Source organism: Xyrauchen texanus, chromosome 36, assembly GCF_025860055.1.
Source record: "Xyrauchen texanus isolate HMW12.3.18 chromosome 36, RBS_HiC_50CHRs, whole genome shotgun sequence".
NCBI classification, from domain to species: domain Eukaryota; kingdom Metazoa; phylum Chordata; class Actinopteri; order Cypriniformes; family Catostomidae; genus Xyrauchen; species Xyrauchen texanus.
The window spans coordinates 17549153-17565944 of NC_068311.1; the positions used below are offsets into that span (position 1 = coordinate 17549153).

Consider the following 16792-nt stretch of genomic DNA (forward strand, 5'->3'; position numbering starts at 1 on the left):
TGGGTCTTAGTTAGTCATGCTCTCTATTTAAGGCTGGTGCTGTTGTTTCATTTTACACTCTAAAAGAATGAGAAAATGTTTTGTACATTGTCATTGGCTGCATGTAAAGTAGTGGAGACCGGGACAATTGCAACACACTATATTTCTTCAAAAACAAGCTACAGTTCAACATGCTCAGAACAGTTCTCTCTTTCCTTGAGGAAAAAAAAGTGGGATTATTTCACTTTCAACAAAAAATTTCAAATAAATAAACGAGACATAAAAGTTATATATATATATATATATATATATATATATATATATATATATATATATATAATTATTATTATTTTATAAAAACACATACAATAACTATTTTGTTAAAACTTGTGTATTATTTGAGCTGTAAAGCTGTTTAAATGGTCATTTTTAAGGTCACGTTCAAAAATTGGCCCGATTAACTTCCAATGTAAGGTTTCGTTTTCCTGTGTTATCACTATGGATTCACTACAAATACCATAAAATATGGTTACTGTAGTAATATCATAATACATTTATTTGCGAGGAGACGAAAAAGTTTTACGAGGGAATAAATCAATAAGTCACTGCAATAGTCCACTAAGGGTCTCTGTATATACTGGATTCAAATGTGAACATGGGCAAAAATCAGTCTATAAACAACAAAACCGACTGTAAAATCATATGCTGCAGAATTTAAAGTTTAACAATTGAAGATAACCAATGTAAGGAAACAGGTTTTCCAGGTGTATGGTAGAGCTTTACATTTTAAGGACATAAAGAAATTATGATTAAACAGGTTGCTTTACAAAATTTGTGCATCAGAGTTACATTGAAGAGAAAATGTTTTATTTTTGTATTTTTGACACAGTATGTATAATTTCTCCAATTTAGACCTATACCCCTGGTGATTGAGAAAATTTACATAATCTGATGCTATATGATTAGGCCCTACTTGTACATGTTGGGAGGAGAAATCCTGTTAATTGTGGGAGTTTTGCCAGTCAGTGAACTTACAGTGAACTCAGTAACATAGCGGTTTTGTTCAAATTAACACATACAGTTCAAAATATTTTCCATATTGACTGAAACCTACAACAATAAGAATCTACAAATATTTTAGGCTATTAGTGATACCCTGGTCAAATGTTTCCACTGTCATCATTCTCCCTGAACCTAAAAGAAAATGCGAGAAACAGTTGTGTAACTTGCCACTCCCACTCAGCACCTGCTTAACCTGTCTGACCAATCTCCTGATCTGACTCACTGATGCGGTGTTGTCATTAAGTTAACATGTTTATTATCCATTTAAGGCCCGGAGCCCTGATTTTGTATGTCTGTAAGACAGTCATAATATATACAAACACCAAAGTCCACCTCCATTATGAGCCCAGATAGTTATGACAATTGTTTGCCGTTACGTCAGGCAGAGCTTTGTTTGTTTCCCCAACATCTAGTTAGACTATCACGTATCAACTATTACGTTGTATAGCATTCCACTGCATATAACTGGACGAGTAAGATAACTATATTTTTTTGGAAAATGTCAGAATCAAAACATATGAGTTCTTACTTGACTTGGAGTCATAAACCCTGCAGTACCAGTCCAGCAAATTAAATACACGGGCAAAGCTAATATAAGAACTTCATTACATGAACGTCACAAGAAAAAAAACCTAGACTTGACAAGATGTTTCAAGTGAAAGCCTCAGGCTTTTCCTACAATATCAGAATGATAACAGGCATCAGAGGAATACATTGAGCACTGAGTTCCCAGTTGGGAATCAGGGAATGGAAGAATATATTCTGCTCATATGTGTACATATTGATACTCAAGGCAACATAGAATATTAAAGGAATATTCCTGGTTCAAAAAGAGTTAAGATTAATTGACAGCATGTAGCATATTTTTAATGATCACAAAAACAATTTAAATTCAACTTGTCCCTTGTTTATTTAAAAAAATTCAGTTACAGTAAGGCAATTTCAATGTAAATATACACATTCAAAAGTATAGATTCAATATGTAAACATTGTACGTTAACATGATTTTAGCATGATAAAAATCGCTTGCAAACCTTATCAGTGTAAACTTACATCCAATATTACTACTTCGTTACCATGAAAACACAATGATAGTAAACACTGTAAGTAATTTTATCACATTAAAATCATATAGAACAGAGATTATCTCACTCTAGAGTCATGTTAACACATGTAATGTTAACGTCTTGTGGATGTTCTTTTGAAAGTGTCTTTATTCACCCAAAAATGCCATTCCAGATGTGTGTGACTTTCTTTCTTCAGCAGAACACAAATGAAGATTTTTAGCTCTGCTGGTCCACACAATGCAAGTGAATGGTAATCTATATGACTCCAGTAGTAAAAATCCATGTTTTCAGAAGCGTTATGATAGGTGTGGATGAGAAACAGATCAATATTTAAGCCTTTTACTATAAATCTCCATTTTCTCTTTCTTCTGTTAATGGCGATTCACATTTTTCACATGTATAGCCATCTACTGAGCAGGGAGAATTTATAGTAAAAAAAATTAAAAAAAAGTATCATATTGCTTCTGAAGATATAGATTTAACCACATGGCCACCATTTACTAGCATTGTATGGAGCAGAGTAAATGATGAGAGAATTTTTATTTTTGGGTGAACTACCCCAATTATGGACTGGCCCCATTCACTTCCAATGTAAGTGCCTCATCATAACCACGATTTTTATATAAATGAGGGAGGAGTTGATTATTTTATTTGTGGTAATCAATGTTATGCCACAAATACTGACAATTAAGCTTAACTTGCATTGAACCCAGAATATTCCTTTAAGAACCAAGGGCGTGTAAACATTTGTTTAATACATTTTGTATACATTTTGTAATTTTATTTATTTTATCTTGTGAAATATATTGAAATATCTGTTATGCGACTTTTTCAGGACAGTACTTCAAAAAAATTATCCCTTATTAAAAAATAAAAAAAGCTAATAATCTTGCAGACTCCACAAGGGCTATGTAGAATTATGAGCACAATTTTATATGCATAAATTCATTTTTAAAATTGTTTTAAATTGTTTAAGGGCACACAAAACATTCCCTGATTTAAATAAAATAGTTTTAACTTGTTTACTTCATTAGTTCTTTCTATGTCAGTGCCACGTGCACAGCAAAGGGACGTTCAGGGACAGATTAGAAGGCACCGTCTTATTATGTGTTATTGTGACAGCAGAAGCACTTACAATCCAAAACAAATGCATTGAATGTTTTATTTTAATACAAAACGTAGAAATCACAAGTCACTAGTCTTGTTTAACCCTAGTGGAAAAAAATGTTTGCATCTATATTTATGAGTGTGAACAAAAAGCTGGACAGTATGTTCTTGTTGCTCCTGGCATCAATCAATGTGGCATTCAGATATGCAAAGGTACAGTCCAAAGACAGATTTTGATGCCTGCGGCCACTTGCTGAAAACAAACTGCATGGTGTTTTGAGAGCACACATACATCCCCACACATCTAAAGTGCTCATCTCTCAGTGTTCTCCAGGGGCTACTTATTTGGATCCAAAGTAGTCCACCACCCCGCTCCCCTTTAGGCCGTCAAAGAAGAAAAAGTTCCTGTGCGGAGCATCTCTCTGAGACAGTGCCTGTTAAACACATGCAAACAAATGAGAAGATGTACTATCCTTCAGGCACATCACAAACGTTTTGAGCTGATCTAGGGGCCACAGAACTAGAATTTTAATAACAACTTTGCCACGAGTATTTAACTGGTTTGATAGAACACAACGGGCACATTCTCTGTTGTGGTGATGAAGACTGATGGGCAAGGGGCAGTGAGGATTATAGAATTGCAGGGAAATGGCGAGACGGCCTGGCTTCACTCCACTTTCATGTAGGTTCAAGGCCTGCTCAACCACCACTCCCGATGCAATGGCGTTCACACCATCGCCCCAACACAACCCTGATCCCCACCCTCACACAGACACAATCACATCTCACTCGCCAAGAACAATATAGTGTCGTTTACCATATACTGTGTACCGTTGTGCCTAATTTGGAGCAATTTTAAATTGCCTACAGTCCAGTATATCTGATTTCTGTCTATAATCTAGGGACGCGGTGTAATTATACACTTTAGACTCACTGATTACGTCACTATGGCTTAGGTTATTTAATCTAATTCAGTTTATGGAATTACATGTGAGGATTTCAGACAGTTGCCACTGGACTTCCTCAGTGACCGGAGTGTTACATCATCATTTCTGGCATTTACACACTATAAATGTTTTGGATTTAGCCCAGATTCTGATGGAGAGGGCACCTGCCATTCGGTTCTCACAGTGGCTCATCAGAAAAGACACTTTCGCAGCTAGTAAAAGTGTTATGTTATAGAGGATTAGACTATGTGGCTTTATGGAGAACTAGAATGAAAGGTTAATTGAAGGAGGAGATTATGTTAAAGGGATAGTTCACCCAAAAATTCAAATTCTGTCATAATTTACTCTCAAATCTGTATGACTTTCTCACGTGGAACACAAAAGGAGATATTAGCCTCAGTCACCATTTACTTTCATGAGAAACAGTGACAGAATGCTTATTTTTGGGAGAACTAACCCTTTAATAAAAATTAAATAAAACAAATAAATAGTTGAAAATCTACATGATATTATGGTTCAAATCAAAGATCTCACCTTGACTATTTCTTGCCCAAGAACTCCTCCAACTACAGCACACACTGGGGACATCTCAGAGAAACAGTAACTGTGAAGACCAAGCAACCACATCAAAAAGTTATGAGTCAAGTTAAAGAGAAATTGAGAGGATTTTGAAGTGAATGTCTCATTCACTGATAATTGCGTACATGTGTTCTTAAGCGCACAGAAAAGGATCTTGAGGAAAAAATTGTTTTTATAAGTTTTTTTATTGATGTTCTAGTGTTGATAAATCCGACTTGTTTTAATTGAGGGAACTTCATGTGAGATTTAATTTTATTCACAACCGAACCCAGATCGAGCTATAATGCATTAACATGCATGTTTTTACACGATTATAAGGCAACAACGAGTGTGGTCATGTAAACGCCTTTACCCTTAAATGCATGGATATTTCACCACTCTTACATATTTGGGTCTCATATTTAGTATATCAATCACAAATGTATCTACAAAATGTATCTAAAATCTAGAACAGGATTCATTATTTTCACACTGAAATTTCCTGAAACCAACTGCCTGACAAAAACATATTGAGCTACACAACACATAATTTCAGTAGTACACCCAAATAAAATAGTCATATCATACTGTTCATATAGTTTACATTCATGTTGTTTTCTTCATCAAATAGCAATGTCAGATGTAAATTACGTCAGTCACTGAAACAACAGTGTCACCTTGAGTAAGAAATAACATTTATAATATGTGTGTGCACGCATATGAATACTGATAAATCACCTGATAAATTGTTGTTAATTCATTGTTGCACAGAAAATCAACACACTCTTGACCAGGTTTTCATTAAGGATACCATATACACTTCTGGTACTTAAACTATTATAAAAACCCTTTTTTTGTTGTTGCAATTTTTTTTTTTTTTTGTGTGTGTGTGTGTGTGTGTGAGTGAAAATTTGAGGAATACTAAAGAGGGGTGGGCACAACTCCAAAAAATGGATGAGGTACAGGGGTTGAATGAAGTCCCTCGTCACTGAAGACCCGAGGGCTAGACGATTGATCGATAGAGATAGTAAGACAGACTATCACTACATAGATAGATAGATAGATAGATAGATAGATAGATAGATAGATAGATAGATAGATAGATAGATAGATAGTCAGACAGACTGTCGATCGATTGATAGATAGATAGAGATAATCAGACAGACTGTCGTTCGACCGATAGATATAGTCAGACAGACTGTCGATCGGGTTTTTGCTTTGTTATTATGGAGTATAGATTGAAAAAAAACAACAACAAAAAAACAATAATAATTTAAGCATTTTAGCATAAGGCTTCAACATGAAAAAAGATGGATGGATGGATGGATGGATGGAAACTTATAGCAGATTAAAGGCCTTGTGTAGGTTTATTTACATTTGAATTTTTGATAGATGGAGTTTTCCGTCAATGTAAGTCTATGGGACTTTTCTGATTTTTGATCATCTGCTGTATGAAAACCGTGAGTCCGGTCAGTTAGAAAACACATTGCACACTATTTCAGTACAGTATTACGGTCTGTGCTGAGTTTGGTGGATGTAGCTTGAAAGCTCTAGGAGGAGTTTGTGATGGTTTTTGCACGTGTGGTTTGAATTGGTTAAAAAAAAAAATCTAAATTAAGAATAGTGCAATTTTATTTAAGAATCATAATTTATGTGTGAAAATGTGCACACGCTTTTACGCACGTTAGTGAATTAGACCCAATAAATGTGAATCGTGAGTTTCTAGGATGATGAGTACCTCACAAAGGTGTTGGGGAGCAGCTCCGAACTCACGCCCAAGCTCTCAAAAACATCATCACGGATCTGTAGGAGTAAGCTTGAGTCTTCAGCAAAGCTGGCAGGCTGAGGATCGCAACCTTTATCTGTACGGAACTTCAGAAGTACTGTTGTTGAAAGTAAGAGAGAGAGAGTGAGGAAAGAGTGGGTCTTCCACATTTAAACAGGATGTAAGTGGAGGGGAGATGTATAAGATTTGCGTGGTACATGAAAAAGGTTCTCAGCCCCTCTAGGCTATTTTCCAAGCGGCATCACGTAGTATCACTTCCCTTTTTTTGACTGCCCACAAACTACAACACAATAAACCCAGCCCACTGCATTTCCACCTGGCAGCAGAGTATACACACACATCAAAGGAACACCCACCCACTCATTCATGTTATCTCACTATATCTGGCACTGAGATGAAATTTCAACTTTCAGAGTTACATTTTTTTATATACTGTCATTTTCTCCAGATGGCAAATTGTGAAAGTGACATCAAAACAACATCTGAGGGTTTGGAAAAAAAAAAAAAAAGCACTGGTATAATATCGTTCTAGTCCCATCACTGAGGCGATAAAACCTCAAATAAATCAGTGAGTTAAGACAGAGGAAACAGTTCTTCCTCAAAAGCTGTTTGACATTATGTGTGGTATTTTTGAGCATTGCAATATATTTAAAGTCTTCCTATGCTTCAGTGCACAAATAGGAAGTGTTATTTTTTCCATAAATGTAATACTAGATATTGAGGGAGGGGCAGAAGTAACAGTTAGTTGTAATGATAGAGATGTGGAGGAGGCAATTTTGTTTTTGAGAGCCACTGCACATGACTGACCATGGACAGCCTGTGATGGAAAATGAACAGCACTCAGAAAGAGCACAAATATGAAAAGAGAAATGTTATTAATAATTACATATAAGACCAACTGGCCTTCCCCTAGATAGGTGTACTACAGACTCCAGGCAGACACGGTGATAAGAAATCTCTTCACATCGCCTATAAAAATGTTGTTTTGGTAAAGCTCCTAATTACTCTACAGTACACTTAAGGTCCTTAAACATTACAAGACCTTGTTTACACCTGGCATTAACATCTGTCTCAGGTGATCAGATCACAAGTGGTCAGCAGAGTCAGACTGTTGTTTACACCTAGTATTAAGTAAGACACCTATGAAAACTTGTGATTGGTTTAAAAGGATAGTTCACCCAAAAATTAAAATTCTCTCATCATTTACTCACCCTCTTGCCATCCCAGATGTGTATGGGACTTTCTTTCTTCTGCACAACTCAAATGAAGGTTTTTAGAAGAATTTTTCAGCTCTGTGGGTCCATACAAAGGAACGTGAAAGGTGGCTAGAAATTTGAAGGTCCAAAAAGCACATAAAAGCAACATAAAAGTAATCCATACGACTCCAGGGGTTCAATCCATGGCTTCAGAAGAGATATGATGGGTGTGGGTGAAAACAATATTCAATATTTAAAAGGACAAATAAGTCCTTTTTTACTATAAATTCTCCTCCCTGCCCAGAAGGTGGTGATATGTGCAAAGAATGTGAATCGCTAAAAACAAAAGAATGTGGAAGTGAAAGTGCAGATTTATAGTAAAAAAGGACTTTAATATGAATCGGTTTCTCACCCTAACCTATCATATCTCTTCTGACGCCATGGATTTAACTACTTTTATGCTGCCTTTATGTGCTTTTTGGACCTTCAAACATCTGGTCACCATTCACCATGTATGGACCCACAGAGCTGAAATATTCTTCTCAAATCTTTGTTTGAGATCTGCAGAAGAAAGAAAGTCATATATATCTGGGATGGCATGAGGGTGAGTAAATGATGAGAGAAGTTTCATTTTAGGGAAACTATCCCTTTAACCACTCAAGCAGTTTATGCTGCCTTTATGTTTTTTTTTGGAGCATGGAAGTTTGGACCACATTGACTTGCACTGGTTGGACATAAACACATCATACATCAATGAAAATATCTTTGTGTTCCACAGAAGAAAGTCATGTGATATATAGATGTCATAAGGGTGAGTAAATGATAAGAGAAATATAATTTTTGTGTAAACTATTTCTTTAATCAATGGTAAGGCCCCAAATTGCATCATTACATACATCACTTGTTACTGCAAGTTGATAAAGCACAAAAAGTCACTGCAAAACTTGAGCAGAATGTTCTCTGTTAAAACAGTCGAGTTCATAATTCACATGACTTGTGTCACTGCATTTTTTATGTCAGAAATACCAAAAATGTTCTGTGCAGTCCTGTGAATGTATGTGCATGGGTTTTTCTAAACGGTACACTCAGCATTTTTTCCTCATTAAAAAGTTTAATTCTCAAAGACATGAATTGCAATTTTGCTATACATGTAGGAAATAATGACCACTCGCATTAAAATAAAGACTCCAGTCATATCAGTAACTTTATAAAAGCTGCTTTATTCTATACTGAGAAGGTCTGCACATGTTACAATCACATGACTCACAGCCGAATACTACACGCTTAATCTCAGTAACCGTCCTGTTATTGGACACTTTCACTCACTGATTAATGCAATCATGGCTGACTGTGAATACTACATTTCTACAATGGCATCTGAAACAGAAATCTATTGATTTGAAATGATGCTGCATCCAAGCAGCTAAGTCCAAGATGACACAAAGACAAAAGTGACTGAGTGCACCTTTAAACCTGCACCTAGGCAGCTCCATTTAAAACTCTAGTTCAGAGCTGTTTGATAACTGATGAATTCAAACAACAAATACTGAAATTATAATCTTTTAAGGTTTACCTTGTAGAAGGAAGTAGTCTGCAGGAATGCGCTTTAGACTGCTTTTGGCTGTTTCACTTGTCCAGTCAACTTCCAGAGCCTCTTTGAAAGAGCAGAAACTGACAGTCTATATAAAAAGAAATAGAGGATAAAAGTTGAGAAGCCAACATTAAAAGGTCATTGGTGTGACTAAAAATTGAATAAGGACTAACTTTTACAGACTTAAAGCTGCTGTGTGTAATTTCTGCACAAGTAGAAGTACCAAATTAAATTGCCAAAAAAATTAAATAATAATAAAAAAAAACCTGCTTTAGAACAGGTTTCCCAAAAACATCCCCTAATTGTTTGGACAAATAGGCAGTCCCATCCCAAACGCACGCCATTGGTTGAGCTTCTGGTGCTATATCAATATTGCCATGGGGAAAATCAACCTACAAATGTCGTACTTATAGTTGTCTCTGTACATAAAAAAAATTTGCACACAGCTTTAACAGAAACTATGGGTGTGTTCCAAAACCTAGTCCGAAGGCTGTTCCAAAAAGCAGGTATCTTTATTAAGCTGCCTCCTAAGAGATCTTTGTGACAAGGAGGATGACGTGGCCGGGTCTTGAGGACACAAGCCTGGCTCTGAATTTTTCTAGTCAGCCGGGAGGGGGATAAAGAAGAGCCGGAGTTGCCAGTTCGAGAGAGACACACATGTGCCCGCTGTGTGTGTTTAAGTTGATTTAAGTCATTAAAGGTTTTGTTGACTTCTCTGCCGGTTCCCGCCTCCTTGCCCATCCTTATGCATTACAATCTGGTTTCAGACAAATTTTAAGGTATCATCTGTGTATCCTTCCCTGGGATGGCAATCCCAAAATGCACCGTGATGAGCCCGGTGGAAAAATAAATCCAAGGTGGTGGACAAAGTGAGTGACATTTTTATTTTAAATACACTTATAATCCATTCAAAACAAATACTGAAAAGTATCGATAATTTTTTTTAAATAACAGAAAACTGACTATTTCACCCAAAATGTGTGAGTACTATGTATATTTATGCTCATGAGAGTATTGTGTCATTCCACGTGCGTCACCTGTATTGAAATCAGTTGCGAGTCGAGTCTTCATTATACTTCTTGTGAAGAGAGCTATTTGAATGATGCGATGCGTTGCTGCCTATGTAGAGAATTAATTAATAACGCCAAATCCGTCTCTTATGAGAATTAATTTCACTTAGGATGCTGCCATAGAAAACAGCTGCCTATGAACAGACCCCAATTCTACCAACATACCCACCTTTTTCACCATGGTTGTCTCATTGGGGTCAACCTTTGGTTTCTTTGCCTCAGGACCATCATTGGCTTCACCAGAAGCTTTCACTACTTTGGGCTTCTCTCTGGGGAAGTTAAATGGGATCAATCATCAGTTTTTCAAATGAGAATCAAACACCTTTTCATCCAAGTTTCCTGACTTACTCTACATAGTGATACTCCTGGCCGAGGTTGGAGAACATGTACCCATGGTAGCCAAATACATCTCCGCAGAAGATCTTAATGTTCCTGGAGGCACTCAGCTGGTCCACTCGCATCATCAGGTCCTTAGAGCACCCAGTCAAGCAAATCTAAATAAAACAAATATTGAATTAATAAGCGGTTATTTTTTAAATCACCCAACTGCCTGGGGAGCTTGATGTGTCCTTCACATCTTATGAGTACAACCAGAAAATTGGCAACACCAGGATTAAAAACTGACCAGAATGTTGGTACATCTTATCCAAAGTCCCAAACCACTCACACCCACCTATTTTGGGTTTAAGATAAGAATGGGGTGGCAATTGAATATCATGCTTTGCTTGCATTAGATATATTGATAGTACATATTGGCGCACAAGAGTCATGATGTGTTAACTGGGTGGATCTACATGGACAGCTGCATTATTGTTTTATCTGCTGGCTTGAGTTTGTTTTCCATTTATTTTACTTGTTTACTTTCCTTGTCAGGACAACCTGTAAACTCCCAACTTTGCAAAAAGAACATCTGAACTGATCTAGGCAGGCCTGTTCAAAATGGGTTGAGAGGTTATGTAATCGACACCTGAACATCAACAACACTTCTCAGAAATGCTGTTGCAATGAAGTAATGCCCTGAGGAGTAACACCTTCACTACATGCAGGTCACTTGGGACTAGCGGCGAGACATTCACGTTTGTCACATTCTTCCTGTGAGCATTCTATCTATGCCTCTAGGCAGCCAAACAACTCTGAAGAGCAAATCTTTATCAACAGTGACCCCTAGAGGATGCAAAAAGGAAATAATTCATGCCACAATGGAAAATTAAAGGGATTGTTCACCCAAAAATGAAAATTCTTTGATCATTTGCTCACCCTTATGCTATCCCAGATGTGTATGTATGACTTTCTTCAGCTGAACACAAAGATTTTTAGAAGAATAGGCCTCCACTGAGACCGTCAACCCACACATCTTTTCACGTGGCTTGTTTGAGCATGTTAATGCAGAGACGTAGCGTGTTGAGGTTTCACGCTATTCTCCGCAGCATCCACGCACAACTCACCACGCGCCCCACCAAGAGCGAACCACATTATAGCGACCATGAGGTGGTTACCCCGTGTGACTCTACCCTCCCTAGCAACCGGGCCAATTTGTTTGATTAGGAGACCTGGCTGGAGTCACTCAGCACGCCCTGTGATACGAACAGGCATCAAAAGTTTTGATCACCATTCACTTGCATTGTATGGATCTTCAGAGCTGATACATTCTTCTAAAAATATTTGTTTGTGTTCTGCAGAAGAAAGTCAAACACATCTGGAATGGAATGAGGGTGAGTAAATGATGAGAGATTTTTCATTTTTGGGTGAACTACTCACCAGTGTAACAGGTAAGGGATGTGCAAGGAGGAGGTGGGAACTGGCAGAACAGTATATATACAACATGAAATAAAAAAAGATTTCATGTTGTCAAAATAGATCAAATTTTTTTTGTAAAACAAACTATATTTATTGATCAATTTGTTTTATAGAGCTGTTCAGCCGTGATGTCAATTTGTAGGCGAAACCGGAAGTCTAATTTGCAGTGGGTCCCCTCTGGATTTTACTATGAGCAATATTAGATTCTTAAATGAATAAATAAATAATTATCTCTACAACTGCACTACAGATGCCCTGTACTTGTTGACTAAATAGTTCTTATAAATTTGCATTTGTACAGTATTTCCTACCGATGAACGAATTTTAATAGTGACATACTAAGATGTTCAGTGTATTGTTGCCTTCCTCTTGACTAAACGCACATTGTTTTGTAAGAAACTGTCTCAAAGAATTACAAAGAGATACAGACACAAACAATGTTTCATCTGCTCTTTTAAAACGAAATATCAAGAGAGGCAGATAAAAGAGAATATACTATTTTAAACACCTCCTCCCTCGTTTCTGTCTCCCACCATCTCTCCCCCTCCTCCTAAACTCTCACTAGAACTCCCAGAGGGAGATTTCAGCCAGCTCCAAGACAGAGATAAGATGAAAGGCAGCCTGTCTGCACTTTGAACAGTGTCTGTGTGTTGACTGCATCATCCATAGGCAAGAACAGCCCTGATTTGCTTGGAAAAAGTGCATACACTTGGAAAAGACCAAACTAAATCTAACGACTTGGCCTCTGACTCTGTGTCTCGATCTAACACTGACTGTTGATAGATGAGTTCATGCAGAGGCTGGAGGAAAAAAGCAAAGCATAAGAAGTTTTAACCACCATAAATCAAACTAATCAAAGGAGCATAGAGACATCTAGTGGGCATGAAAGGCACATAAAATATTCAAAACATTGATATATAGCAATGTACATGTTAACTCTATCCCACCCAGTCCATTCATTTCAAAATGTCACAAAGTCAAAAAATAGCCTCTGTCCATCAAACATTACATAGACATATTTCTCTTGAATCTGCAGAACTTTTTTAATTAAAGGGATAGTTCACCCAAAAATGAAAAATCTCTCATCATTTACTCACCCTCATGCCATCCCAGATGTGTTTGACTTTCTTTCTTCTGCAGAACACAAATTAAGATTTTTAGAAGAATATCTCTGTAGGTCCATATAATGCAAGTGAATGGTGGCCAGAATTTTGAAGCACTATAAAGCACATAAAGGCAGCATAAAAGTAATCTATATGAGTCCAGTCTTCTGAAGCAATCCAGTCAGTTTTGGGTGACCAAAATGTGACAAATATTTACTGTACATTTTGCCATTGCAAGGAACAATCATGATTTCAAGCTTGATTACACTTCATTGTGCTTGACGCATGTGTAGAGCACTCGATGTTGCTAAGAATTGTAATAGAGCATGAAATCTTGATTGCCAAGATTTATTGCGAAAAATTAGTTATATTTAAGTCTGTTCTTACCCAAAACCAATTGGATCACTTCAGAAGACATGGATTACAATTCTGGAGTAATACTGATTACTTTTAAGCTGCCTTTATGTGCTTTATGGAACTTCAAATTTTTGGTCACCATTCACTTGCATTATATGGACCTACAGACCTTCATTTGTGTTCAGCAGAAGAAAAAGTCATACACATCTGGGATGGCATGAGAGTGAGTAAATGATGAGAGAATTTTCATTTTTGGGTGAAATGTTCCTTAAATTATATGGTAATATCGCAAGCACAATGCAGTTTCGATGCAACGTTTGAACATAGTGCATCAAATGTTTTAAACTGACAATTCTGAACAAACATGATTTAACCAGCTGTTCAATACTTACTCTGAACAGTTATTATCTAATTAAGAGGACATTAACTTCTTGATAGAACAGTTTATATAGAGTTTAACATCATAAGACACCAAGCAGTGAATATTAAATCACACAAGTGAAGGTTAAGGTTAGTCTGTGAGCTGAAAAAAGTTGTTTCACCATTTTGTACAAAAAAACCCCAAAGTGCTCTAGGTGTGTGTAGTTTAGTGGTTAAAATATCTGGGCTGGTAATCGAAAGGTTCAAATCCAGCAAGGGTCGATCGATGAATATTACTATCGTGCTCTTGAGCAAGGTGCTTAACTCCTGGTAGCTCCAGATTGGACACCTTCAGTTGTGTTTTTTATACTTGATGACAAATTTTTAAATATCCATAACATAATAAAAGATCTTGTGTGTGATTTGGTCATGTCTTCAACTTGTCCAGTACACATGCTTATTCCAGCACTAACCGCATCAAACTGGAAGAAAAAGTCATCGGGCTTGCTCTCCACTGGTTCTGTGTCTGCCTTCACCTCTACCATTGGGTTAAGGAACTGCGCTCTCTCCAGTGAGGCCTGGGCTTGGTTCTGACCATCTGCATCCACAGGGATCAGGAACTGAGCGCGTCTGGACTCCTCTGTCACCTGATTGGTGGAAGCCATAAAGAACAACACATGATTGGATATGTACTTTTCATGGTGATGTTTTTTGAAGTACTGTAAATTTAAACCTCTATTTTTGGAAAATTTGTATTGGACACCTGCTCATGGTCCAGGAGCGTGAGCCCTTTGACCCCAGCCAAAATAAGGTTCTTTGCCACTTCTGCACCAAGACCCCGGAGTCCAACAAGAAGTACTCGAGATCCTCGAAGTCTGAAAATGTATGTTAAATATAATTGTTATATGAAATTTTACAATACGTTTACATATATATATATATACATACATACATACATATATACATATATATATATATATATATATATATATATATATATATATATATATATATATATATATTGAGCCCATTAATCAATACCACGTTAAGAGACCAAAATACACGATTAGCTTCAGATAGGATACAAGAACACAAATGGAGCATTAATAATCACCCTGATGATCTGTGCTAAAACAGTTTGTGAATAAACATGTTTCTTTAACGATTACTCTAATAACACAAAGCCTAAAAATACTGCTTTAATCGCGTACATATAAAATATTATTCTAGAAATAATATATTTAGAAATCTAAAATAATTAGTATAATAATTTTTTAACAGTTATTATAGCTTTTTTTGTACAGCTATAAACATACCTCTTTTGGGCATCCAGACCCCACAGGCGAATCTGACGATCATATTGAGCAGCCTCCTCCTCGCTGATTATATTGTCTTCTTTTTCGATGGTATCAATCATTTTAAAATATTTCCGTTTTTTTATATATATATATAACAAACTGTAAAAAGGAGCAGCCTGAAAGATTCGTTTGACTATTGTAGACTGAACTGTATTTTCCAACTGCCCATTCTATGGGACAGAAGTGCCGCTCAGACTCACAAAGGCGGCGCAGAGTGATGATGTAATAGAGTTGAGAAAGCGCCAGTTTCAGATCAACAATGTACATTTCTCACCATTCAGATAGCAAATGTTTTTTGGAATGTCCTGCTCTTCCCATTACGTTTTAATATACGTCCCTGTAAGTTTTACAGAAGCATATTTTTTATTACATGAAATGTTGCTGCATTACAATATCAAATATTTTTTTCATCACAATCTAATTAACATCTGCGAACATCATTAAAAGATCAGATTTACAAACATCCTAAATTATAAACGTCTCTAAGACATTATTGACATACGTCTTCCAGATATAAACACACATCAAATAGACATCTGGGTGATCCACATGTGCAATGTTGTATCATAATTATTCGATTTTCACTCTGAAAAAACATAAAGGGTAAATTTGTGTTATATTTTAAAATATACTTCTCTAACTTTATTGTTTATATATATATATATATATATATATATATATATATATATATATATATATATATATATATATATATATATATGTTTATTGTCCAGAATTTTTCCCCAAATAATACTTTCAAAATGAGATGACCAAAATACTGCTAAACATGGCACATAATTCCTTCCTAATATATCTATTACTGCTGTGCTAATTGGGGATATATATGGAATTTACCTTACAAATACCTGCTTACGAATAAAGTAAGAGAAATCTCCTTTAAAATTGTACATAGATATTATCCTGCTAAGCAATATCTCCTTAGGTTTAAACTTGACATATGTGTTAACTGCTCTTTATTTGGTGTATGCCCAGAAACAATGGCACACCTGTTCTGGCAATGTCCCTACACCAGCACTTTTTGGAAAGATTTGTCCCAATACATTGCTGGTAAGCTTTTCGCTAATTTCTCTCTGTTATGGAGGGATGTGCTGTTTGGTCTCCATGCTAACAAAGGTAAAATTCAGGAAGAAGTATATCTAATTAACTTATTGATCATTTTGGGGAAATATCATATTCATAAAGCCAAATTTAGTAATTCTAAACCTTCCTTTGTTGCTTTTGGTAAAGAGACACAACAGTACCTTAAATCCATCTATGACTCTAAAAATAAGAAGGCTGCTAAAACCATTCTGTTATGTTCTACCTTTAATGTATTTACTTGATTCTCCCCCTGGCTCTTTGTTTGTTTAATATGCTGTATTCTGTATTAATGACGTTTTTGTGTGTTCTTACTATTTGTTTTGTTAAACTTCACTAAAGAAAGAAAAAATTTA

At 36.2% G+C, this 16792-nt stretch overlaps 1 protein-coding gene across 1 annotated transcript; it reads right to left on the bottom strand.

Annotated features, from left to right (window-relative positions):
- Positions 1-1948: 1948 nt before the first annotated feature.
- Positions 1949-15541, bottom strand: LOC127630167 (SUMO-activating enzyme subunit 1). The gene is made up of 9 exons (XM_052107637.1): positions 15297-15541; positions 14744-14855; positions 14454-14627; positions 10712-10857; positions 10533-10632; positions 9276-9381; positions 6459-6603; positions 4697-4766; positions 1949-3649 (listed from the first exon to the last, which is right to left on the bottom strand). The coding sequence occupies exons 1-9, from the start codon at positions 15395-15397 to the stop codon at positions 3557-3559; spliced, it is 1047 nt and encodes a 348-aa protein (XP_051963597.1). The 5' UTR covers positions 15398-15541; the 3' UTR covers positions 1949-3556.
- Positions 15542-16792: the final 1251 nt, after the last annotated feature.